This window comes from Eublepharis macularius, chromosome 3, assembly GCF_028583425.1.
Source record: "Eublepharis macularius isolate TG4126 chromosome 3, MPM_Emac_v1.0, whole genome shotgun sequence".
In the NCBI taxonomy this organism is placed as follows: domain Eukaryota; kingdom Metazoa; phylum Chordata; class Lepidosauria; order Squamata; family Eublepharidae; genus Eublepharis; species Eublepharis macularius.
The window spans coordinates 189,128,975-189,153,917 of NC_072792.1; the positions used below are offsets into that span (position 1 = coordinate 189,128,975).

The 24,943-nt window shown below is 47.7% G+C and overlaps 2 protein-coding genes across 2 annotated transcripts; both read right to left on the bottom strand.

The window, feature by feature from the left end:
• Window positions 1-365: 365 nt before the first annotated feature.
• Window positions 366-16,610, bottom strand: LOC129326435 (protein sel-1 homolog 3-like). The gene is made up of 10 exons (XM_054974594.1): window positions 16,422-16,610; window positions 15,928-16,107; window positions 9,203-9,322; window positions 8,959-9,099; window positions 7,636-7,698; window positions 6,563-6,723; window positions 3,427-3,559; window positions 2,967-3,096; window positions 860-1,006; window positions 366-673 (listed from the first exon to the last, which is right to left on the bottom strand). Exons 1-10 carry the CDS (start codon window positions 16,608-16,610, stop codon window positions 366-368), a joined length of 1,572 nt encoding a protein of 523 aa, XP_054830569.1.
• On the bottom strand, window positions 16,490-23,535 carry LOC129326436 (protein sel-1 homolog 3-like). Its single transcript, XM_054974595.1, has 9 exons — window positions 23,492-23,535; window positions 22,555-22,687; window positions 22,095-22,224; window positions 20,219-20,361; window positions 19,984-20,130; window positions 19,592-19,819; window positions 19,098-19,277; window positions 16,814-16,960; window positions 16,490-16,627 (listed from the first exon to the last, which is right to left on the bottom strand). Exons 1-9 carry the CDS (start codon window positions 23,533-23,535, stop codon window positions 16,613-16,615), a joined length of 1,167 nt encoding a protein of 388 aa, XP_054830570.1. The 3' UTR covers window positions 16,490-16,612.
• Between the last annotated feature and the right edge of the window lie 1,408 nt (window positions 23,536-24,943).

Below are 24,943 nucleotides of genomic sequence, written 5' to 3' on the forward strand. Positions count from 1 at the left end.
CACAAGCTAGCATAGAGAGCGGTGCCCAGCCACCCCCCACTGTTCCCATAACATGTTGCAGGAAGCTGCAGAAACAAAACATTCTCAGGATGAGCCGAGGTCGTAGACAAAACAGTTCAGTCTTTGAAGTAGATTGCACCTGCAAGGGAAGAAAGCTTGCAAAGACATAGTTAAAATGGCGTTGCTCTGGCTACATAAGATCATACAAAGTCAGACCTGACAGTGGGATCCTTCTGTCTCTAGCAGCCATAACTGAGCACGAGAACCTGCCTTCTCCTGAGACAGACCCTTGGCCCATCAGGGCCAGTCTGGTCTCCTCTGACCTGCAGCCACTCGTCAGGGTGTCAGGCAGAGAGGGGTCTTTGTCAGCGCCTGCAGCCCGGTGATGCCAGGAACTGAACCTGCGTGCACAACGGGCACTCTAGCGAATAAAAGGGCAGTGTGATACCAGCCCCATGAAGAGGTACCTTGGTGGAGTCCAAGGGCAGTCCCAAGCCAGTCCGGTGCAGGGTGGAGATGAGATAGAGGGCTCGGGAGTGTCCCAGGCATCCGGCCTGCAGCAGCTGGGGGTAAAAGTTGTTCAAATGGGCCAGATCCTGTAGACCTGCCACTCGCTTCTCAAACCTTTGGAAGAGTGCGCCGGCCACGGTCTCCATGTTCACGAACTGGTCACCTGCAGAGACGGGAGACCTCAGCTGTTAAGACAAATCTCTTTCACTATCCCTTTGAAATGAGAGTAAATGAGCTAAGGCAAAGGCCATTGAATTAGCAGCCTCAGGCCCAACTGCGTGGCTCCACAGTTCTGTGGCCATTTGTGGAGACCTGCAAGAGCCTTGCTCTCTAATGGCCGCAGATTTACCTCTTCTCCAAACTGCCCGCTGCAGAAGGGTGTATACGGCTGCTCGCCGGCGGGGATACGGGGCTTCCCACTGCCAACAGCGTGGCTCCCCAGGAGAACTTGTCCTCTGCTGCACAGCAAGAGCCTCGTATTCGGGATGGCATGTTTCTGAAACAGTAAGGAGGAGGGAGTCTGGAAGAGGACGCAGTGTGGAAGGCCCTTCCAAAAGTTCAGTCCTGCGCAGAGGCCCACAGACCTTCTTCCCCCACCCCTGCCCAGTCCCGCACAACGACATGTCTTCAGTGCCAGTCATGCACTTAGTGCTGTACACAGGGCAGAAGAGCCACACAGGCATGGCCTCAGCGCTCCAGGAGTCAGTGTTATAAGGGGAGGAGACCGCTGCAGAAGAGTATGGCAAGACAGGAGCAAATGGAGGGGAGGGGAGGGGAGGGGGAGGCAGGTAAAAGGGTCCAGGAAGGCTGGTTAGTGTTTTACCCTGAAGGCACACGCCGTACCTTGGGGCCTGTATTCTACTACACAGTTCCAAGGACTTTCTAAACATTTTAATTTTTGTTTTTAGTTTGTATAATGTTCATTGTCTTGAATTTCTTGATTGTGCAGGGGGTTGGACTAGATGACCCTGGAGATCCCTTCCAATCTATGATTCTGTGACCCTATTTGGGTAGAAAGGTGGCAAACAAATGTTGGAAATAAATGGACAAATAAAACACAAATCTTTGAAAGAGGGGACAGCAAGCTTTTATGATTCTCCCCTTCCAGTACAGACCCCATTTAGCGCCCCCCCTGCTGTTCTGGAGGGTTTGTTGCCCCAGGAATAAAAATTGATGGGTCGGGGAGCTGCAGAGGGTGTGGGAGTCAGAGAACTGCTGTATGAAGTCCACAGATCTTTGGGTGCACATTGTTATAGCCGAATTTGCAGAGGAAAAAGTTGTCTTGGGCCACAGTTCAGTGTGCCAGGCCAGGGACAGCATTTCAGGGGGTCTGGGTAGGACGGGTGAAAGTTTTCCAAGCGGGGAGGGGTGGGAAATGAAGCTTAAATTGCACAATAAGAATGCCTTTAAGAGAATTTATTAAGATCTGTTAAAATATTCAGTACTTTACGTAGCTGGCCCCCCAAACGTGGCCCCATTAGTGCTGTTTGATTTGTTTTTACCTACAACGCTCTCAGAGAGCACAGTTTTGTGTTTTGAAAATGTGGCTTGCTGCCTTTCACAGAATCATAGAGTTGGAAGGGGTCATACAGACCTTCTAGTCCAGCCCCCTGCCCAATGCAGGGTGTGCCGAAAGCATCTCTGACGTATTCATCCAGCCTCCTCTTGAAAACTGCCAGTGAAGGGGAGCTCACCACCTCCCTAGGCAGCTGATTCCACTTTTGAACTACTCTGACCCTGAAAAAAGTTTCTCCTAATATCCAGCCGGTACCTTTCTGCATGTAATTTAAGCCCATTGCTTCCAGTCCTATTCTCTGCTGCCAAATTATCCTCTGAAACTGCCAACTTTGAAATGACGAGGGCTGGATTCAAATCTGCGCATGCTTAATCCAAGAGGGGGCATTGCCACAGATTTCGATTTACTTATCTGAAATGTTCCTCTCCTCTATATAGCAAGGCAGATTTCCAAAATGACCTGAGGCTGACTGACACAACGAAAAGAGCAACACAGCAGAGGTCTAACCCCCAAACTCTCCCGGGGAAGCAAATCTTGCTGGGAGACTAGCAAAAAAGAGAAGTGTCCACCTCCGAAGATCAAGCCCACTGGGGAGGAACTGCTGTGCAGACCTCTCAAAGGGCCGCTGGGCTCTTCTTCTGCAGACTTTTCTGCCACGTCCCACGGTGGTCCTGGAGGCCCCCCACACCTGCTTTGGGGGAGGGCTGCACGGGAAGGGGTGGAGTGAGAAAGCCACGTTGCAAGCAGGTTCCAAGCCATTCTTTTGCAATGCTTTGGAGGGGCTGGGAAACCATCCTCCCTTGAAAAATCCATGCAGTGGGCCCAGTTCTGACACGCCAATCTCCCTTTGCCTTTGACTGACAGCAACTGCCCAGGGGGCTTACGTGGTCTCAAGAGGAGACTGGGCCACAGTCCCAGGAAAGAGGGAAGTGTGGCTCACCTTGCCAAAGCTTCCAAGCTCGCTGGAGTTGGTAGAGAGGCAGCCGGGCAAAAACAGCGTCCTTAAACTTTTGGCACGTGGCAAACCACTGGGGCAGATCCAGGTGTTGCAAGAGCTTTGGTGGTTCAGTCTAAGTGAGGAAGAAAGGAAACAAAGCGCATCCAGAGCATGAAGAGCTGGTTCATCACTTGATGGCTGTGAGATCAAGGGACGCTTTGCAAGTGTGGGAGGGTCATCACAGACCCAAGAGCATAGCCAACAGATAACCTTTGGCAGAATGGGTTTGGATCCTGCAGAAGAGATCTGTGGGATCTGTGCTTTTCCAGCAGGTGAAGTCTGCACACTCAGCCCGTGATGCTGTGCTAGCTCAGAAAATACCCCAAAGGAACTCACCTTGGGGAGTAACAGAAGAAGGACCCCAGGAGAGCCACCCCAGAGGACACAGAGAAGTAGGACTGACCTGCAATGAGGCCTGGGTGCTGCTCCTGTAGTAGCTGGAGGGGCCGAAAAATCCCTGCACCCCCAGGATGTACTTGGAGTCCCCCAGGACAAACCATCCCTCTTCGTCATTCAGATAAAGGCTCTCGGGAAACCTGCAGATGAGACCACAGGAGAAGGGGGAAGTCTCGTAGGGGAAGGTACATGGAAGGAACCAGGGCAGGTCTTTGCAGGGCTGGGGCTGGAGTCGTCTTGGCCCCAGAGATAATGTTTGCATGATCACGGCTGTCGGGTGGTCCCGGCAATTTCCTAGTTTCTGAACAGAGGTGGGGGCAGAGCAGTGCCTTTGGCTCTCTGCCGCTTCATCTTCCTGGGAAAGATTGGGGAGGGGGTCTGTGAGGTACAGGATTCTGACTTCCGGTTTGGGATCCATGGGGGTCTAACGCAGCTCTAAGAGCTGAGCTGTCCGGGCTGCTGATTTTAAGGCTGGGGGGGGCAGAAAATCGCCCGCAGCCAACTGTTCTCAGGCGGAGAACAGGCTTTGAATGCTCAAGAACCTCAGGGCGCGTTGATCTCGGGCGAGGGGGGGTCCTACGCAACGGACTCCCACTTGTCCCTTGAGGTCCCACCCGAAGACAGGTTTGCCAAGATCTCTACAGCAGTCCTGGAGCCAATTCGGTTGGCATAAGACCTTCATGCCCAAGCTTCATACAGCAACAAGGGGAATCGGAGTGAATTTGGACATTGAAACAGTGATTACAACCCAATAAATTGACTAAGAAGGTAAAGATTACTATCTCTTGAAACGGGACGGATTATTTAAAGAACTAAAGTGCTACATTGAAATTAAGAACTGCGACAGAGTGATTAGAAGGAGGGGAAATTCCGGCAAGAAAAAGTTTTCAAAAGTGACTTTGTTAAAAGGAGTTAGCAAAGAAATTCAATTATAGTTTACATACCTGCGGCCGGGAAGAGATAAGGGGCTGTGAGAAAGTCTCAACATCGCGAGAACTGCTGTGGGTGGCAAAGGAACAGGAAGTACGTCAGAGCAATAGAGAGGCTGGAGAGAAGCGGCCTTTTCCAAGGAGCAGGAAGTAGAAGATCGCCATTTTGGAAAAGGGAAAGGTCGTGGCTTCAGCGGAAAAGGAAGTAGGCCATCTTGGAATTGGACTATAGTTCAAATAATCATAGAGAAAAGACGCCTGACATTTTGGATTGATTAAATGAACTGTTTTTAAAAAATAAAGTTAATTCGGGACTTTAAAAAAAAACAATATTGTAAAAAATAAACGCCACGGAGTTAAGAAGAAGAGTGGACTCGTGGGAGCGAGGTAAAGCCAGCCCCACGATGTCGAAAAAGGAGTGGCAAGCAGCGGTGGAAAATTTGGATAAAAAATTTACAGAAGCTAATAAGGAACTTAAAGAGATGATGCAAGGGATGATGAAAGAGATGGCGAAACAGCTTAAAGAGACATTTAAAAGTGAATTGGCAGAAGTAACGAAAGGTATGGAAAAATACAGAATGAGCTACAAGCCACACAGCAAAGGGTTAAGGTAGTTGAAGCAGGGATGGACGATCTAGCAAACATGCAGAGGACGGAGATGAGAGCGATAAGAGGAAGAATAGCCGTGGCGGAAAGTAAACATATGGAGAAACAACTGAGATTTCGTGGTTTGCCGGAAATTGAGGGTAAATCTGCCCAAGAGCAAATTACAGAAATTCTAACTGAGTACCTGGGGAAAGAGGAAGAGGAAGTGGCGGCTATCCTAGACGTGGTATACAGAATAAATTCAAGAGTTGCGACCCAGAGGAAATTACCAAGAGACGTGATCGTGCAATTTACGACTAGAAAAACAAGGGAAATGGTTTTGAGTAAACAATTTCAAGATCCATTAGAGGTCGATGGCAAAGCTGTGATCATTATGAAGGAATTGCCCAAATCGGTGTTGCTGGATCGGAAAAAGTATAAAGAGCTAGTCCAGATATTGAAAGACATGAAAATAAGATACAGATGGGAAATGCCTGAAGGTTTGCCCTTCGAATTTGGAGGAGTTAAAAAGCGTATCAGATCTGAGTCAGAGATGGGCAAATTCATCAGGGACAATGAAAAAGACTTACCAACAGCAAGATCATGATTATGGAGTGCAAAATTATATCGTGGAATGTAAACGGATTTAATTCACCTAGTAAGAGAAAAAGTACCTTCCACTGGCTATTAAAACAAAAATGCGATATTGTATGTTTACAAGAAACCCATATTAAAAAGCAAGATGAAAAATATATAAAATTTGCAAGATTGGGAAGTGAATTTGTGGCTGCTTCCAAAAAAAAGAAAAGGGGAGTGGTGTTGTATATAAAAGAAGAATTGCAGCCCAAACTAGTGGTGAGAGATGAGGAAGCCAGATATTTAGCAGTGGAAATAATTTGGAATTCAAAAAAGTTATTGGTGATTGGGGTATATGCACCTAATGGAGCAAAAGAAATTTTTTTTGAAGAGTTGGGGAAGCAATTGGATGAGCTATCGTATGATCAAATAATACTAGCCGGAGACTTCAATGGAGTAACCAATGTAGAAGAAGATAAGAAAACTACAGTTGCACGAAAGAAAAAAGGACATCTTTCCTCTATTGTCTGCCCTCTATACTTTAGCCTGCGGCTATGGCAGGAGTTTTATTGCTCTCTCTTAACTTCAGCTTGCGTTAATTGCCTCTGGGCCCATAACCCGGTTAGAGCGAGTGTAAAACAACGCTGCGGAATTAAACGCCGAGCTGGTTAGAGAGGCAAAAGCTTTATTTGAGGAAGTTACATACTTGAAGGGAAAGAGGGAGAGATAGATCCTAGCTATCTGACTACATCTTGCAGAGAGTGAGAAGAAGTGTGGCAGGAGAGAGAAGAAGCAGGATATTGCCCTGTTTAGCCCAATAGGAGACAAGACAAGGAAATGACCCCCAGGAAACAAGAGAGGTGCTACTCTCACTGTCCTAACTAAGTGATCCTTGCTGCCCCCTGCATGGTAGGCTCTTCTTCCTTCATGCTGCTGCAGTACACCAGACATTGCTATTTCCAACACTGCTTATCCCTGGTGGGGACTCTTGGACCTTCTTGCAGGAGACAGGGACAGCCCATCACGCCCACCCCCCATTCCTGGAAAACTCACCTCATCTCTGTCTTTCCCCGGGTACTGGCCGTAGGCATAGAAGGCCCCGAGGTTGGAGGGGGCCACGGGGTCCCCCATCTCGTCGGCCTTCTCCCAGAACTCCACGGCCCTCCTGTAGTCATTCTCAAAGACCTGGTAATACCATCCCAAGGCTGTGAGAGCTGGGAGGAAACCCTGCAGGGTTGGGGGGAGATAGTGGAAGCAGAGAATTTTTTAAACATCCACCTTATGTCGAATGCAGGCTCCCCCAGATGGAGATCTTCCTTGCCGGTGGAACCCAAACCTTGCTGTCTGCCTTTTCAACTGTTCTACTGGCTATTATTGTCATTCTTCCATGGAATGGGAAGGGACCCTCAGTGGGTCTTCAAACCCACCCCCTACACTGTCAGAAACTCTCTGCTGATGGACACCTATGGATTTATGGCTGGAAAGTCCATCCTGCCTCTGGGATTGAAGCCAGATCCCACCCCAATATTATCCACCAGAGGCTTAGCCAACCAGTTCTGAAAAGCCTCCTGAGAAAGTGGTAGTTTCAGGTAGGTAGCTGGGTTGGTCTGGGGTAGAATGGTAGGGTTTGAGCCAGTTGAACCTCAGAAGCCAACAAAATTTTCAGGGTGTGAGTTTTAGCGAGTCAGAGCTCCCTTCTTCGGATACCAAAAGTAATAAGAAACTGCTAATAAGCCATGACAGCTGAATGAACCTTCTGTGTTCGGAGGTAGGCCCTCCATCGAGGTTGCCCCATTATGGCTGGCTCGGGAAGCCCTGCAGCTTTGGAGCTCTGAAACTGTGTGTTGGAATGGTCGGTTTGCCAAAGGAGTTGCCAACAGATTTCCCCTGAAAAGTTTTACCATGTCAGTCCAAACACCGGGCTCTGTCCTGTGGGACTCTCTGACTCCTAGCTTAGGGGGCTGGGCCACTTGCAGTCCCGATACTCACTTTTAACAGGAGAGAGCTGAAATTAGGGGGGATGAGGTTGCTCGAGGGCGGAAGTTGCCCAGGGGTCTCTCACGGGCGTGTGCTCTGCCATGCACTGGGATGTAGCCCACAGTACCTGAACCACCTGCCACACTCACCTGCTCCGCTGCCTGATTGAGCAAGTCCAGAGCTTTGGGGATATCCTGCTTCACTCCGTGGCCCTGGAGACAAAAGCTTGTGTGGTCAATGGGTGACTCACTCCCCATTGTGGCTTGCAGTGGAAATAAGGCTCTGCTGTCTGGAACAGCCTCCTGTCCGCGGCACTACAGGCACCGTCACAGTCCCCTGCGATCACTGCAGGTGGATTCAGTTCACGCCTGGGCCGTCGTCACACGGGCTTTTATTTAGCGCTAAAATGGCGCTATTTCCTGGCAAACACCCACCTTATTCCAACACTGTAGCGATTTTCTCTCTTCTGCTTTGTGTTTGATAGTCGCGCTATTTTGTGCCTCAGTGTGAATGCCTCACATCGATGTATTTCGCCTCGCAACGCCCTATGCCCTCCCTTCAATCCCAGAATCCATTTCTTCCCGCAACTCCCCTTTTTTAAATTTTATTATGTCCTTATAATGCCATAACGACATAACACAATGCAAACTTTCTGCTGAAGTAAAAATGACTCAATCGCCATGGCAGTCTTCAGCGATGGGGATCACATCAGACAGGGAGTTTTCTGCGGGCAAAGGGCTATTTATATAATTTCAAAGTTGGAAAAACAAAAAGGTCATAATGTTTTGCTCTAACGGAATGTTTATATGCTGTTATTCCGTTATCGTGGAATTAAACGCCAGAATAATTTAAAAAGGGGGGGGGGGAGCTGCTTCTGCGCGGTTAGAGAGAACAGAACAGAGTGCTTCGGTGTGGACAGCTGGTGGCGCGAAGAGCCGTTAGGTGACCCAAAGAAACGTTACTGTGCCGATAACAGGTAGGACGCTATATGCTGTAAATTTAACGGAAGAGATGCCCGTGTGACGACGGCCCTGGCACGTGCACTGCATCAGTATGTGATCGCTCCAAACAGATCACTCAAGGGGAGTAAATGAATGAGTGACTGAAAGAGGACACGCATAAAGGAATTAAGTGGTTTCAGGAGAAGGGCAGGTCAGAGAAGTCATCTTGCCCCTGTGATCTTTGGGCCTAAGGGAAGGGGCGCTGCAAAGGAATACATGGATCAGGGCTTGGCTCGTTTCCACAAGTCATCAACGATGACAAGACCCAGAGGAAATTGCAATTTGCCGTGGCACACTCTGTGGCATGAATTATGCAGGATGGCCCGTTGTGGAGCTAATTGAGGGCTTGAGGATGGACTAGATGGCCTTTAGACTCCCCCTTCTGATCCAACCCTGTGATGCCAAGCCCACAGCACGCTGACCCTGGCAGCCCACGGCCATGGGGAAAAAGAGACGGGTGCCATTGCTCACCTTCAGAAGCACCACTCCATAGTCGTACATCAGGGTGGGGTCTTTGAGCCGAGCGGCTCCTTTCTCGTAGAACTTCACCGCTTCCTTCAGCTTGCTGGAGATTCCTTGCTGCCCCCAGAACAACATCCTGCTCACCGCTTGCTGGAAGAGAGGGAGGGGCACGTGGGCACAGTTGGCACGACCTCTCCGGACCACCATCGTGGCGATGGAGGAACACAGACGCTTTGGGGAGACTTGAGCCTACCTGAGCCTCGGCCATGCCTCTCCGAGCCTGGAACCTCAGCCACACAAAGAGGTCATCGTTCTCTTTGGTCTGCAGCTTGAGGGCGTCCTCGTCAATCAGCCGGATGTGCTCCACAAAGGCCTGTGTGGGGGATGGCAAGATAGCAACAACGGGCCCAGAACTGAGCAGAACTCGAGGCTCAGGATTTGAACACAGGGTGGGCAAGCGCAAGAGCTGAAGAGCAATTCTCAGCTTCTCCACGAAAGCGCTACACGGCTAACTCCTCTGCATCTGATAGCAGAGTTTGCGCAATCACTTCTCCATCTCAGACCTGCAGTGCCCCTGCCAGGCACAGAAGACCTCACTACACCAGATGGAGCAACGGCAAGGAAGCTTTACAGGAGCAAAGCCTCAAAGTGGGAGAAGGATGCTCTTATTCCTGGTGATCTCATAACATGAACGGACAAAATCAGCAAGTGCCTGTACGCACGGCTTTCTCTGTTGTGGCCCCCACCCTATGGAACAGCAGGTTTGTTGAGATCAAGAAGGATTCCACCCTCCTGTCTTTCCATAATCTATGCAAAACTGAATTATTCCAGAGGGCATTTTGCACAGGACTATACTGTAATAACATGATTCAGAAAGAAGCTTGGGGTAAAGGGTTAGGAACTGTAGACTATACAGCCTGCCTACTCATATCCCAGCCTCAGTGTTTCTTACACTTGTCTCCCATGTGGAGAAGAATGTAGAGATGGCGTGCCTTTCGCTACTCACTGCCTCCTGGACGTAAACCTGCCTTCCTCCTTTCTCCACCCACCCTGGAGAAAAATCAGGAAGTGGCAGGACCACGAGATGGCCAGAACTCCTCCTTCTGTGGCTCCCTCTCCACCTCCTCCTCCACTGCACGATACTTGGGGGGAGAGTTTGAGGGGCTGGAAATGGAGGACTGTGTGATGCCGGGTTGCACAAAACACACTAGTATTCCAGAGAGACTAGCAGAGCTGGTAAGGGGGCAGGCCAGATTCTTCTGTATCCTTCCTGTCTATTCAGGGGGAATTAGCTGTGAATTTCCTGCATTGTGCAGGGGGTTGACTAGATGACCCTCAGGTTCCCCTCTAGTTTCGTTTCTTTTTTTTTTTTTAACAAAATTTTTATTGGGTTAGAATCCGTTATTTTACATTACATTCAATTTTCCCCAAATTTTTCATTTCTAACCCCCTCCCTTTCCCCCCCTTTTGTTGACTTCCAACAGCTTTCCCACCCTTTGTCCCTTTTCCCTTACTTCTATTAAATTCCTCTGTCTAAAACAGATATACATTCTCCATTATATTAAGCAGTACATCTTTAACTACTTTTCTTGTTATACACCCAAACTGTAAGTCTCTGTTTCCATCTTGGATAAACAATTTATCCCATTTTCCAGTTTTGAATATTTCTATATATCATAAACCTATATATCATAAACCATAAAAATCTTACATTTAAATCAAACAATTTGACTTGTTCTCTATATATTACTCATTTTATCTTTTTATGGTAATTCTATATAGCTCATCATAATCAATCAATTTGACTCTTCTGTACATTTAGTTTGGTGCATATAAATCTTATCAAAGAAAGAAAATATTGTTAGTTACTCAATCCTCATATTTAAACCTTATCATTAATTATTTTCAATCAATATTCTATCTGTTAACCTATATATATCTAAATATATATCAATCTGTTAATCTAACTGCTTATAAATTCACATTTATCTCTTCCTCCCCCGGTAAAGTCACCCCTCTCTTTTATACTTTTATTATACTTCAGTAGTTCTCAAACTGCCACAGTTTTCCTCCCACCTCCCATTTCTTCTCCAGATATTGTTTCAGCTTTTCCCAGTCTGTGTTAAACTGCCCTGAGTCCAGATTTCTCAGTTTTCTTGTCATCTTGTCCATTTCTGCCATGTACAGCAATTTGTAGATCCAGTCTTCAATAGTTGGCACTTCTTGTACTTTCCATTTTTGCGCATACAAAAGTCTAGCTGCTGCTGTCATATAAAATATCAACGTCCTATGATGGGCTGGAATTCCCTCCATTCCCAAGTTTAGCAGCAGGAGTTCTGGGTTCTTATTTATTTGAAACTGTAAAATTTCACTCATTTCTCTTATTATTTCCCCCCAGTACTGCCTAGCTACCTCACACGACCACCACATGTGGTAGAGGGAGCCCTCATGTTTCTTACATTTCCAGCATTTATTAGAAGTATTCAAGTTCCCTAGCGCAATCTTCTTTGGTGTCATGTACCAACGATAAATCATTTTGTAAATGTTCTCTTTAATATTAGTACATGTCGTTGTCTTCATTGTAGTTTTCCACAAGTATTCCCATGCCTCCATTGTTATTTCTTTATTAAAATTTATAGCCCATTTCACCATCTGTGTTTTAACTATCTCGTCCTCAGTATACCATTTCAACAGTACTTGGTATACCTTGGATATTCTTTTCTTGTCTTCTTTAAGAAGGGTCTGCTCTAGTTCCGAGTTCTCTGTTCGTATGCCCCCCTTTGCAGAGTCCGAATTGTATAAGTCTCTAATCTGTCTATACTGGAACCAATCATAGTTAGGTGAAAGTTCCTCTTGCGTCTTTATTCTAAGTTGAGATACTTCAGTTTTAGTTATTTCTTTGTACGTTAAACATTGTTGTTCATTATCAACAGCTCTCGGATCTATCACCTCGTATGGAACCACCCACAAGGGGGTTCCTTCTTGTAGATAAATTCTATACTTCTTCCAGATTATATATAAACTTCTCCTTACAAAATGGTGCAGGAACATCGAGTTGACCTTTACTTTGTCATGCCATAGGTATGCGTGCCATCCAAAAAATTTTTTATATCCCTCTAGGGCTAATAGTTTCTTGTTCTTTAATGTCATCCACTCTTTCAACCAAACTAGGCAGATTGCATCATGATAAAGTCTCAGGTTGGGCAGTTGCATTCCGCCTCTTTCCTTTGCATCTTGTAAAACTTTTACTTTCACTCGAGGCTTCTTGCCTGCCCAAACAAAATCTGATATTTTCCTCTGCCATTTTTCAAATTGTTTAGAGTCTCTGATGATTGGTATTGTCTGTAGCAAAAACATTACTCTTGGTAACACATTCATCTTAACTGCTGCAATCCTGCCCAACCATGACAAATTCAGTCTATTCCATTTAATCAAGTCTCTCTCTATCTGAGTCCATAGTTTTTCATAATTGTTTTTGAATAGATCTATGTTCTTTGCAGTTAATTCAACTCCCAAATATTTCACTTTACTTGTTACTTCACAGTCCGTTGTTTCCGTTAGCAATTGTTGTTTCTGCTTAGTCATGTTTTTGCATAGTATCTTTGACTTCTTTTTGTTAATGAAGAAACCTGCCAAGTCTCCAAACTCCTTAATCTTATCTATCACTTTTGACATGTTCTCCAATGGGTCCTCTACAATTAACATTATGTCATCCGCAAATGCTCTGACCTTGTATGAATAGTCCTTTATTTTTATTCCTCGAATTTCCTCGTCTTGTCGTATTTGTATCATCAGAATCTCCAATACTAAAATGAACAACAATGGAGATAACGGGCAACCTTGTCTTGTTCCTTTACTAATCGTCAATTTCTTGGTCAATTCATCATTCACTACAATTGCTGCCGTCTGGTCTCTGTAAATTTCCTTAATTGCTCTGATGAATCTTTCTCCCAATTGTAGCTTTTCCATGGTGGCAAACATAAAGTCCCAGTTTAAATTGTCAAACGCTTTTTCAGCGTCTACAAAGAAGAAACCAACCTCTTTGTCACAACGCTTGTCATAATATTCAATAGCATTGATCACTGTCCTTAAATTGTCTCTTATTTGTCTGTCTGGCAAAAAGCCTGCTTGTTCCTCTTCTATAACTTCCGAGAGCCATCCCTTCAGTCTCTCCGCCAGTATCTTCGCAAAAATTTTATAGTCATTGTTAAGTAGCGATATAGGTCTATAATTTTTCACGTTAGTCAAGTCTTGGCCCTCTTTTGGGATCAATGATATGTTCGCTTCACTCCAAGTATCTGGAATCCTTTGATCCCTAAAAACTCCATTCATCACCTCTTTTAGGAATGGTGCCAGTTCATTAGCCATTGTCTTATAAAATTTAGCCGTAAGTCCATCTGGCCCTGGCGCCTTTCCTAGATTTGCGGATTGTATTGCCATGCTTATTTCCTCGTCAGTTACTTCACTGTTCAATTTATTTCTCCAAGCTTCCGAGATTTCTGGAAGTTTGGTTTTCTCCAGATATGATGCTATTGATTCTTTGTTTACTTCTTTTTTATTATACAGCTTAGCGTAGAATTTATAAAAGGCTCTACTAATGGTAGTCTGCTCCAAGTACGTTTTATTATCTTCACAGATTTTATTTATTATTTTCTTTTCCCTTTTCTTCTTCAATTGCCATGCCAGGTATTTCCCAGGTTTATTAGCACCCTCAAACGCTTTTTGATTCAGTCTTTTAAGATTCCACTCCAATTCTTTATTACTCATTGCTGTTAACTGTTCTTGAAGAATTTTGATTTCCTGGTATACCTTCTTTTTCCCTGGTCTCTTTTTTAACTGTGTTTCTTTGGCTTTTATTTTCTCCTCAATCTCTTGTCTTTTCTCCTCTTTCTTTTTTCTTGCTCTGCCATTTAAGTCCATTAGTATGCCCCTTACAACCGCCTTGTACGCATCCCAAACTTTGTTGGTTGGTACTTCTTTATTCACGTTGTATTGTATAAAAAACTTTGTCTCTCTTCTCAGTATTTCCATATTCTCTCTTTCCTGTAACAAGTCCTCATTTATTCTCCATGCTTTCCTTTTTCTCCTTTTTCCAAATTTCCACATAATTGGGTTGTGATCTGAGCCTACCATCGGCATTATTTCTACCTCCTTAGTCCATAACGCTAAGTCTTTTGAGGCCCAGATCATATCAATTCTTGATAATGTAGAATGCCTTGCAGAATAAAAAGTAAACTGTCTACTTTTAGGATATTCTCTCCTCCATACATCTTCGAGAGTCTCTTGTTGAATCAACTCAAAAAAAAGCTTTGGTAATAGTCCTCTTTTCTTTTGTGCCGTTGTAGTCTTTTTGTCTAGCTCCAAGTCTGTCACTCCATTGAAGTCTCCAGCAAGAATTATCTGGTCATATACAAAATCGTCTAAATGCTTCCTTAAATCCTCAAAGAAGCTTTCTTTTGCACCGTTAGGTGCATAAAGTCCGACTACCAACACTCTCTTTAAATTCCAGATGCATTCCACTGCAACAAATCTAGCTTCCACATCTCTCATAACAAATTTTGGCTGTAGCTCCTCTTTTATATACAACACCACTCCTCTTTTTTTCTTGTTAGAGGCCGCTACAAACTCCTTGCCCAGTTTTCCAGATTTTAAATATTTTACATCCTGTTTTCTAATATGGGTTTCTTGCAAACAAACAATGTCACATTTTTGTTTTAGTAGCCAATGAAAAATATTTTTCCTCTTATTCGGTGAGTTTAGTCCATTTACATTCCAAGATATTACTTTACACTCCATATTCATAGTCTTGTTGGTAAGTCTTTTTCATTGTCCTTAATAAATCTCTCCATCTCTCGCTCAGATCTGATGCGTTTTTTTGCCCCTCCAAACTCAAAGGACACTCCTTCTGGTAACTCCCATCTATACCTGATTTTCATGTCCTTCAACATCTGAATTAGCACTTTGTATTTTTTCCGGTCCAATAACACTGATCTGGGCAGTTCCCCTCTAGTTTCGTTTCTATTCTGCTTCTGTCTCTTTTCTTTCCAGCTACTTTCATCCATCATGGTTCGTATTGCTTACACTGACTGGCCGCAGCTCTCCAGGGTCCCAGGCTGAGGTCTTCCCCATCCTCTACTGCCTGGTCCTTTTAACTGGAGCTGCTGGGGTTTGAACCTCAGTCCTCCCGCATGCCAAGCAGATGCTCTACCGCTGAGCCACAGAATCCAATCAGAATGGCTTTACCTCTTGGATTCACTGGTGGCACGCCAGGCTGTGCTCTGAGAAGGCTGGCAGTGCTTTGGGTCATCCCCAGCCTTCTTCTAGGCCTTGCCTTGGGCTGAGGCCAGCTTGCAAGAGCCACAGCAGAGAGAGAAGAGCGAACACGGGAGAGGAGGAACCTCTCTGAGCATGGCACGCTTGGGAAGGGAGCGCTCTGCTCACGAAGGCTTGGGCTGCATCTTCCACAAGTACATTTTCTCCACATTACACAGTTCATATGAGTAGACCAAGGTAATCTGGACATCTCAGGGTTGATCAATAAAGCATAAACTAGACCGTAGAACAGTTTTACCTGTTTAGCAGTTGCCTGGTTCAGCTAAGCCTTCCTGGATCTTGTCAGTTCTAATGGGTGTGGGATGTTTGAGGACGGCTCTGGGTGTGTGTATGAACTACCTTTCTGCCTGCTGTCCCCAGGCCAGGAAAGGGGCTCATACCTTCTCTGGTAGTGGTGGAGAGCACCGTCAAGTCAAAGACAACTAGTGGTGACCCCTGCTGGGGTTTTCATGGCAAGAGACTAACAGAGGTGGTTTGCCATTGCCTGCCTCTGCAACCCTCATCTTCTCTGGAGCTCTCCCATCCAAGGCTGACCCTGCCCAGCTTCTGAGATCTGATGAGATCAGACTAGCCTGCCCCCCCTCCCAGGTCAGGGCACACCTTCTCCAGAAACAACTAATTTAAGAGCGAGAGGGAAAACTGCACCTGCCCCTCCCTGGACAGCTCCCGGTCAGCTACGGTCTGGGCTGCAACATTGGCGTAGTAGGCGTAAGAGAGGTCGTGGTCCACAGGAAGTCCATCCACCCCCAGGTGGTGTTTGTGGCCCAGCTGCATTCCGGAAAGACGATCGTCCGCCTGGGCGGAGAGAAGGCCAAATTTCAGGGTCTGAGAGAGAAAAGTGGGGGCATTAATGACAAGGGTGCAAACGGCTACGGCACTACACCAGGTCTGATGCTGACACATGCTACAGCCACTGGACAGTGGCTCTGCTGTTGCTCTGCTCTCCACCCCTCACCTTGGAGCCTCCCATCAGGGCCAGTCTGGTCTCCTCTGACCCTCAGCCACTCGTCAGGGTGTCAGGCAGAGAGGGGTCTTTGTCAGCGCCTGCAGCCCGGTGATGCCAGGAACTGAACCTGCGTGCACAACGGGCACTCTAGCGAATAAAAGGGCAGTGTGATACCAGCCCCATGAAGAGGTACCTTGGTGGAGTCCAAGGGCAGTCCCAAGCCAGTCCGGTGCAGGGTGGAGATGAGATAGAGGGCTCGGGAGTATCCCAGGCATCCGGCTTGCAGCAGCTGGGGGTAAAAGTTGTTCAGACGGGCCAGATCCTGTAGACCTGCCACTCGCTTCTCAAACCTTTGGAAGAGTGCGCCGGCCACGGTCTCCATGTTCACGAACTGGTCACCTGCAGAGACGGGAGACATCAGCTGTTAAGACAGATCTCTTTCACTATCCCTTTGAAATGAGAGTAAATGAGCGAAGGCAAAGGCCATTGAATTAGCAGCCTCAGGCCCAACTGCGTGGCTCCACAGTTCTGTGGCCATTTGTGGAGACCTGCAAGAGCCTTGCTCTCTAATGGCCGCAGATTTACCTCTTCTCCAAACTGCCCGCTGCAGAAGGGTGTATACGGCTTCTCGCCGGCGGGGATACGGGGCTTCCCACTGCCAACAGCGTGGCTCCCCAGGAGAGCTTGTCCTCTGCTGCACAGCAAGAGCCTCGTATTCGGGATGGCATGTTTCTGAAACAGTAAGGAGGAGGGAGTCTGGAAGAGGACGCAGTGTGGAAGGCCCTTCCAAAAGTTCAGTCCTGCGCAGAGGCCCACAGACCTTCTTCCCCCACCCCTGCCCAGTCCCGCACAACGACATGTCTTCAGTGCCAGTCATGCACTTAGTGCTGTACACAGGGCAGAAGAGCCACACAGGCATGGCCTCAGCGCTCCAGGAGTCAGTGTTATAAGGGGAGGAGACAGCTGCAGAAGAGTATGGCAAGACAGGAGCAAATGGAGGGGAGGGGAGGGGAGAGGGAGGCAGGTAAAAGGGTCCAGGAAGGCTGGTTAGTGTTTTACCCTGAAGGCACACACCGTACCTTGGGGCCTGTATTCTACTACACAGTTCCAAGGACTTTCTAAACATTATAATTTTTGTTTTTAGTTTGTATAATGTTCATTGTCTTGAATTTCTTGATTGTGCAGGGGGTTGGACTAGATGACCCTGGAGATCCCTATTTAGGTAGAAAGCGGGGGGGGGGGGAGGCAGACATCGCTGTACATTTAGCTCATGCTCCTAAGTGCAAGCTCAAAGCGAAAACATTTCCAATGTTCCGTTTCAATGATGCTTAGATGTTTCCTTGCAAGGTCTTCGAAGTGAGCTATCTAGCTGTTCAGATTGCACAAAGCTGCCTGTATTGAACGTGCTCACAGTGGTGGTTCGCTGGCTACCATCACGTGGCACCCACCATGTGTGTGAGCACAGCCTGCCTACTCATATCCCAGCCTCAGTGTTTCTTACACTTGTCTCCCATGTGGAGAAGAATGTAGAGATGGCGTGCCATTCCCTACTCACTGCCTCCTGGACGTAAACCTGCCTTCCTCCCTTCTCCACCCACCCTGGAGAAAAATCAGGAAGTGGCAGGACCACGAGATGGGCAGAACTCCTCCTTCTGTGGCTCCCTCTCCACCTCCTCCTCCACTGCACGATACTTGGGGGGAGAGTTTGAGGGGCTGGAAATGGAGGACTGTGTGATGCCGGGTTGCACAAAACACACTAGTATTCCAGAGAGACTAGCAGAGCTGGTAAGGGGGCAGGCCAGATTCTTCTGTATCCTTCCTGTCTATTCAGGGGGAATTAGCTGTGAATTTCCTGCATTGTGCAGGGGGTTGACTAGATGACCCTCAGGTTCCCCTCTAGTTTCGTTTCTATTCTGCTTCTGTCTCTTTTCTTTCCAGCTACTTTCATCCATCATGGTCCGTATTGCTTACTCTGACTGGCCGCGGCTCTCCAGGGTCCCAGGCTGAGGTCTTCCCCATCCTCTACTGCCTGGTCCTTTTAACTGGAGCTGCTGGGGTTTGAACCTCAGTCCTCCCGCATGCCAAGCAGATGCTCTACCGCTGAGCCACAGAATCCAATCAGAATGGCTTTACCTCTTGGATTCACTGGTGGCACGCCAGGCTGTGCTCTGGGAAGGCTGGCAGTGCTTTGGGTCATCCCCAGCCTTCTTCTAGGCCTTGCCTTGGGCTGAGGCCAGCTTGCAAGAGCCACAGCAGAGAGAGAAGAGCGAACACGGGAGAGGAGGAACCTCTCTGAGCATGGCACGCTTGGGAAGGGAGCGCTCTGCTCACGAAGGCTTGGGCTGCATCTTCCACAAGTACATTTTCTCCACATTACACAGTTCATATGAGTAGACCAAGGTAATCTGGACATCTCAGGGTTGATCAATAAAGCATAAACTAGACCGTAGAACAGTTTTACCTGTTTAGCAGTTGCCTGGTTCAGCTAAGCCTTCCTGGATCTTGTCAGTTCTAACGGGTGTGGGATGTTTGAGGACGGCTCTGGGTGTGTGTATGAACTACCTTTCTGCCTGCTGTCCCCAGGCCAGGAAAGGGGCTCATACCTTCTCTGGTAGTGGTGGAGAGCACCGTCAAGTCAAAGACAACTAGTGGTGACCCCTGCTGGGGTTTTCATGGCAAGAGACTAACAGAGGTGGTTTGCCATTGCCTGCCTCTGCAACCCTCATCTTCTCTGGAGCTCTCCCATCCAAGGCTGACCCTGCCCAGCTTCTGAGATCTGATGAGATCAGGCTAGCCTGCCCCCCCCCCCAAGGTCAGGGCACACCTTCTCCAGAAACAACTAATTTAAGAGCGAGAGGGAAAACTGCACCTGCCCCTCCCTGGACAGCTCCCGGTCAGCTACGGTCTGGGCTGCAACGTTGGCGTAGTAGGCGTAAGAGAGGTCGTGGTCCACAGGAAGTCCATCCACCCCCAGGTGGTGTTTGTGGCCCAGCTGCATTCCGGAAAGACGATCGTCCGCCTGGGCGGAGAGAAGGCCAAATTTCAGGGCCTGAGAGAGAAAAGTGGGGGCATTAATGACAAGGGTACAAACGGCTACGGCACTGCACCAGGTCTGATGCTGACACATGCTACGGCCACTGGACAGTGGCTCTGCTGTTGCTCTGCTCTCCACCCCTCACCTTGGAGCCTCCCATCAGGGCCAGTCTGGTCTCCTCTGACCCTCAGCCACTCGTCAGGGTGTCAGGCAGAGAGGGGTCTTTGTCAGCGCCTGCAGCCCGGTGCTGCCAGGAACTGAACCTGCGTGCACAACGGGCACTCTAGCGAATAAAAGGGCAGTGTGATACCAGCCCCATGAAGAGGTACCTTGGTGGAGTCCAAGGGCAGTCCCAAGCCAGTCCGGTGCGGGGTGGAGATGAGATAGAGGGCTCGGGAGTATCCCAGGCATCCGGCCTGCAGCAGCTGGGGGTAAAAGTTGTTCAAATGGGCCAGATCCTGTAGACCTGCCACTCGCTTCTCAAACCTTTGGAAGAGTGCGCTGGCCACGGTCTCCATGTTCACGAACTGGTCACGTGCAGGGACGGGAGACATCAGCTGTTAAGACAGATCTCTTTCACTATCCCTTTGAAATGAGAGTAAATGAGCTAAGGCAAAGGCCATTGAATTAGCAGCCTCAGGCCCAACTGCGTGGCTCCACAGTTCTGTGGCCATTCGTGGAGACCTGCAAGAGCCTTGCTCTCTAATGGCCGCAGATTTACCTCTTCTCCAAACTGCCCGCTGCAGAAGGGTGTATACGGCTTCTCGCCGGCGGGAATACGGGGCTTCCCACTGCCAACAGCGTGGCTCCCCAGGAGAGCTTGTCCTCTGCTGCACAGCAAGAGCCTCGTATTCGGGATGGCATGTTTCTGAAACAGTAAGGAGGAGGGAGTCTGGAAGAGGACGCAGTGTGGAAGGCCCTTCCAAAAGTTCAGTCCTGCGCAGAGGCCCACAGACCTTCTTCCCCCACCCCTGCCCAGTCCCGCACAACGACATGTCTTCAGTGCCAGTCATGCACTTAGTGCTGTACACAGGGCAGAAGAGCCACACAGGCATGGCCTCAGCGCTCCAGGAGTCAGTGTTATAAGGGGAGGAGACCGCTGCAGAAGATTATGGCAAGACAGGAGCAAATGGAGGGGAGGGGAGGGGAGGGGAGGGGGAGGCAGGTAAAAGGGTCCAGGAAGGCTGGTTAGTGTTTTACCCTGAAGGCACACGCCGTACCTTGGGGCCTGTATTCTACTACACAGTTCCAAGGACTTTCTAAACATTTTAATTTTTGTTTTTAGTTTGTATAATGTTCATTGTCTTGAATTTCTTGATTGTGGAGGGGGTTGGACTAGATGACCCTGGAGATCCCTTCCAATCTATGATTCTGTGACCCTATTTGGGTAGAAAGGTGGCAAACAAGTGTTGGAAATAAATGGACAAATAAAACACAAATCTTTGAAAGAGGGGACAGCAAGCTTTTATGATTCTCCCCTTCCAGTACAGACCCCATTTAGCGCCCCCCTGCTGTTCTGGAGGGTTTGTTGACCCAGGAATAAAAATTGGAGGGTCGGGGAGCTGCAGAGGGTGTGGGAGTCAGAGAACTGCTGTATGAAGTCCATAGATCTTTCGGTGCAGATTGTTATAGCCGAATTTGCAGAGGAAAAAGTTGTCTTGGGCCACAGTTCAGTGTGCCAGGCCAGGGACAGCATTTCAGGGGGTCTGGGTAGGACAGGTGAAAGTTTTCCAAGCGGCGTGGGGTGGGAAATGAAGCTTAAATTGCACAATAAGAATGCCTTTAAGAGAATTTATTAAGATCTGTTAAAATATTCAGTACTTTAAGTAGCTGGCCCCCCAAAGGTGGCCCCATTGGTGTTGTTTGATTTGTTTTTACCTACAACGCTCTCAGAGAGCACAGTTTTGTGTTTTGAAAATGTGGCTTGCTGCCTTTCACAGAGTCATAGAGTTGGAAGGGGTCATACAGACCTTCTAGTCCAGCCCCCTGCCCAATGCAGGGTGTGCCGAAAGCATCTCTGACGTATTCATCCAGTCTCCTCTTGAAAACTGCCAGTGAAGGGGAGCTCACCACCTCCCTAGGCAGCTGATTCCACCTATGAACTACTATGACCCTGAGAAAAGTTTCTCCTAATATCCAGCCAGTACCTTTCTGCATGTAATTTAAGCCCCTTGCTTCCAGTCCTATTCTCTGCTGCCAAATTATCCTCTGAAACTGCCAACTTTGAAATGACGAGGGCTGGATTCAAATCTGCGCATGCTTAATCCAAGAGGGGGCATTGCCACAGATTTCCATTTACTTATCTGAAATGTTCCTCTCCTCTATAGAGCAAGGCAGATTTCCAAAATGACCTGAGGCTGACTGACACAACGAAAAGAGCAACACAGCAGAGGTCTAACCCCCAAACTCTCCCGGGGAAGCAAATCTTGCTGGGAGACTAGCAAAAAAGAGAAGTGTCCACCTCCGAAGATCAAGCCCACTGGGGAGGAACTGCTGTGCAGACCTCTCAAAGGGCCGCTGGGCTCTTCTTCTGCAGACTTTTCTGCCACGTCCCACGGTGGTCCTGGAGGCCCCCCACACCTGCTTTGGGGGAGGGCTGCACGGGAAGGGGTGGAGTGAGAAAGCCACGTTGCAAGCAGGTTCCAAGCCATTCTTTTGCAATGCTTTGGAGGGGCTGGGAAACCATCCTCCCTTGAAAAATCCATGCAGTGGGCCCAGTTCCGACACGCCAATCTCCCTTTGCCTTTGACTGACAGCAACTGCCCAGGGGGCTTATGTGGTTTCAAGAAGAGGCTGGGCCACAGTCCCAGGAAAGAGGGAGGTGTGGCTCACCTTGCCAAAGCTTCCAAGCTCGCTGGATTTGGTAGAGAGGCAGCCGGGCAAAAACAGCGTCCTTAAACTCTTGGCACGTGGCAAACCACTGGGGCAGATCCAGGTGTTGCAAGAGCTTTGGTGGTTCAGTCTAAGTGAGGAAGAAAGGAAACAAAGCGCATCCAGAGCATGAAGAGCCGGTTCATCACTTGATGGCTGTGAGATCAAGGGACGCTTTGCAAGTGTGGGAGGGTCATCACAGACCCAAGAGCATAGCCAACAGATAACCTTTGGCAGAATGGGTTTGGATCCTGCAGAAGAGATCTGTGGGATCTGTGCTTTTCCAGCAGGTGAAGTCTGCACACTCCGCCCGTGATGCTGTGCTAGCTCAGAAAATACCCCAAAGGAACTCACCTTGGGGAGTAACAGAAGAAGGACCCCAGGAGAGCCACCCCAGAGGACACAGAGAAGTAGGACTGACCTGCAATGAGGCCTGGGTGCTGCTCCTGTAGTAGCTGGAGGGGCTGAAAAATCCCTGCACCCCCAGGATGTACTTGGAGCCCCCCAGGACAAACCATCCCTCTACGTCATTCAGATAAAGGCTCTCGGGAAACCTGCAGATGAGACCACAGGAGAAGGGGGAAGTCTCTTAGGGGAAGGTACATGGAAGGAACCAGGGCAGGTCTTTGCAGGGCTGGGGCTGAAGTCGTCTTGGCCCCAGAGATAATGTTTGCATGATCACGGCTGTCGGGTGGTCCCGGCAATTTCCTAGTTTCTGAACAGAGGTGGGGGCAGAGCAGTGCCTTTGGCTCTCTGCCGCTTCATCTTCCTGGGAAAGATTGGGGAGGGGGTCTGTGAGGTACAGGATTCTGACTTCCGGTTTGGGATCCATGGGGGTCTAACGCAGCTCTAAGAGCTGAGCTGTCCGGGCTGCTGATTTTAAGGCTGGGGGGGGCGGAAAATCGCCCGCAGCCAACTGTTCTCAGGCGGAGAACAGGCTTTGAACGCTCAAGAACCTCAGGGCGTGTTGATCTCGGGCGAGGGGGGGTCCTACGCAATGGACTCCCACTTGTCCCTTGAGGTCCCACCCGAAGACAGGTTTGCCAAGATCTCTACAGCAGTCCTGGAGCCAATTCGGTTGGCATAAGACCTTCATGCCCAAGCTTCATACAGCAACAAGGGGAATCGGAGTGAATTTGGACATTGAAACAGTGATTACAACCCAATAAATCGACTAAGAAGGTAAAGATTACTATCTCTTGAAACGGGACGGATTATTTAAAGAACTAAAGTGCTACATTGAAATTAAGAACTGCGACAGAGTGATTAGAAGGAGGGGAAATTCCGGCAAGAAAAAGTTTTCAAAAGTGACTTTGTTAAAAGGAGTTAGCAAAGAAATTCAATTATAGTTTACATACCTGCGGCCGGGAAGAGATAAGGGGCTGTGAGAAAGTCTCAACATCGCGAGAACTGCTGTGGGTGGCAAAGGAACAGGAAGTACGTCAGAGCAATAGAGAGGCTGGAGCGAAGCGGCCTTTTCCAAGGAGCAGGAAGTAGAAGATCGCCATTTTGGAAAAGGGAAAGGTCGTGGCTTCAGCGGAAAAGGAAGTAGGCCATCTTGGAATTGGACTATAGTTCAAATAATCATAGAGAAAAGACGCCTGACATTTTGGATTGATTAAATGAACTGTTTTTAAAAAATAAAGTTAATTCGGGACTTTAAAAAAAACAATATTGTAAAAAATAAACGCCACGGAGTTAAGAAGAAGAGTGGACTCGTGGGAGCGAGGTAAAGCCAGCCCCACGATGTCGAAAAAGGAGTGGCAAGCAGCGGTGGAAAATTTGGATAAAAAATTTACAGAAGCTAATAAGGAACTTAAAGAGATGATGCAAGGGATGATGAAAGAGATGGCGAAAGAGCTTAAAGAGACATTTAAAAGTGAATTGGCGGAAGTAGCGAAAGGTATGGAAAAAATACAGAATGAGCTACAAGCCACACAGCAAAGGGTTAAGGTAGTTGAAGCAGGGATGGACGATCTAGCAAACACGCAGAGGACGGAGATGAGAGCGATAAGAGGAAGAATGGCCGTGGCGGAAAGTAAACATATGGAGAAACAACTGAGATTTCGTGGTTTGCCGGAAATTGAGGGTAAATCTGCCCAAGAGCAAATTACAGAAGTTCTAACTGAGTACCTGGGGAAAGAGGAAGAGGAAGTGGCGGCTATCCTAGACGTGGTATACAGAATAAATTCAAGAGTTGCGACCCAGAGGAAATTACCAAGAGACGTGATCGTGCAATTTACGACTAGAAAAACAAGGGAAATGGTTTTGAGTAAACAATTTCAAGATCCATTAGAGGTCGATGGCAAAGCTGTGATCATTATGAAGGAATTGCCCAGATCGGTGTTGCTGGATCGGAAAAAGTATAAAGAGCTAGTCCAGATATCGAAAGACATGAAAATAAGATACAAATGGGAAATGCCTGAAGGATTGTCTTTCGAGTTTGGAGGAGTTAAAAAGCGTATCAGATCTAAGTCAGAGATGGGCAAATTCATCAGGGACAATGAAAAAGACTTACCAACAGCAAGATCATGATTATGGAGTGCAAAATTATATCGTGGAATGTAAACGGATTTAATTCACCTAGTAAGAGAAAAAGTACCTTCCACTGGCTATTAAAACAAAAATGCGATATTGTATGTTTACAAGAAACCCATATTAAAAAGCAAGATGAAAAATATTTAAAATTTGCAAGATTTGGAAGTGAATTTGTGGCTGATCCAAAAAAAAGAAAAGGGGAGTGGTGTTGTATATAAAAGAAGAATTGCAGCCCAAACTAGTGGTGAGAGATGAGGAAGCCAGATATTTAG

Coding starts and splice junctions, on each gene's coding strand:
- LOC129326435 (XM_054974594.1), bottom strand. CDS start 16,610: ATGGAGACCGTGGCCGGCGCACTCTTCCAAAGGTTTGAGAAGCGAGTG. Junction 16,108..16,421: donor TGCCCTTGGACTCCACCAAG/GTACCTCTTCAT, acceptor TTTCTCTCTCAG/ACCCTGAAATTTGGCCTTCT. Junction 6,724..7,635: donor TCAATCAGGCAGCGGAGCAG/GTGAGTGTGGCA, acceptor GTTTCCTCCCAG/CTCTCACAGCCTTGGGATGG.
- LOC129326436 (XM_054974595.1), bottom strand. CDS start 23,535: ATGTTGAGACTTTCTCACAGCCCCTTATCTCTTCCCGGCCGCAG. Junction 20,362..22,094: donor AGCTTGGAAGCTTTGGCAAG/GTGAGCCACACC, acceptor AATCTTCTGCAG/CGGTCTCCTCCCCTTATAAC. Junction 19,278..19,591: donor TGCCCTTGGACTCCACCAAG/GTACCTCTTCAT, acceptor TTTCTCTCTCAG/GCCCTGAAATTTGGCCTTCT.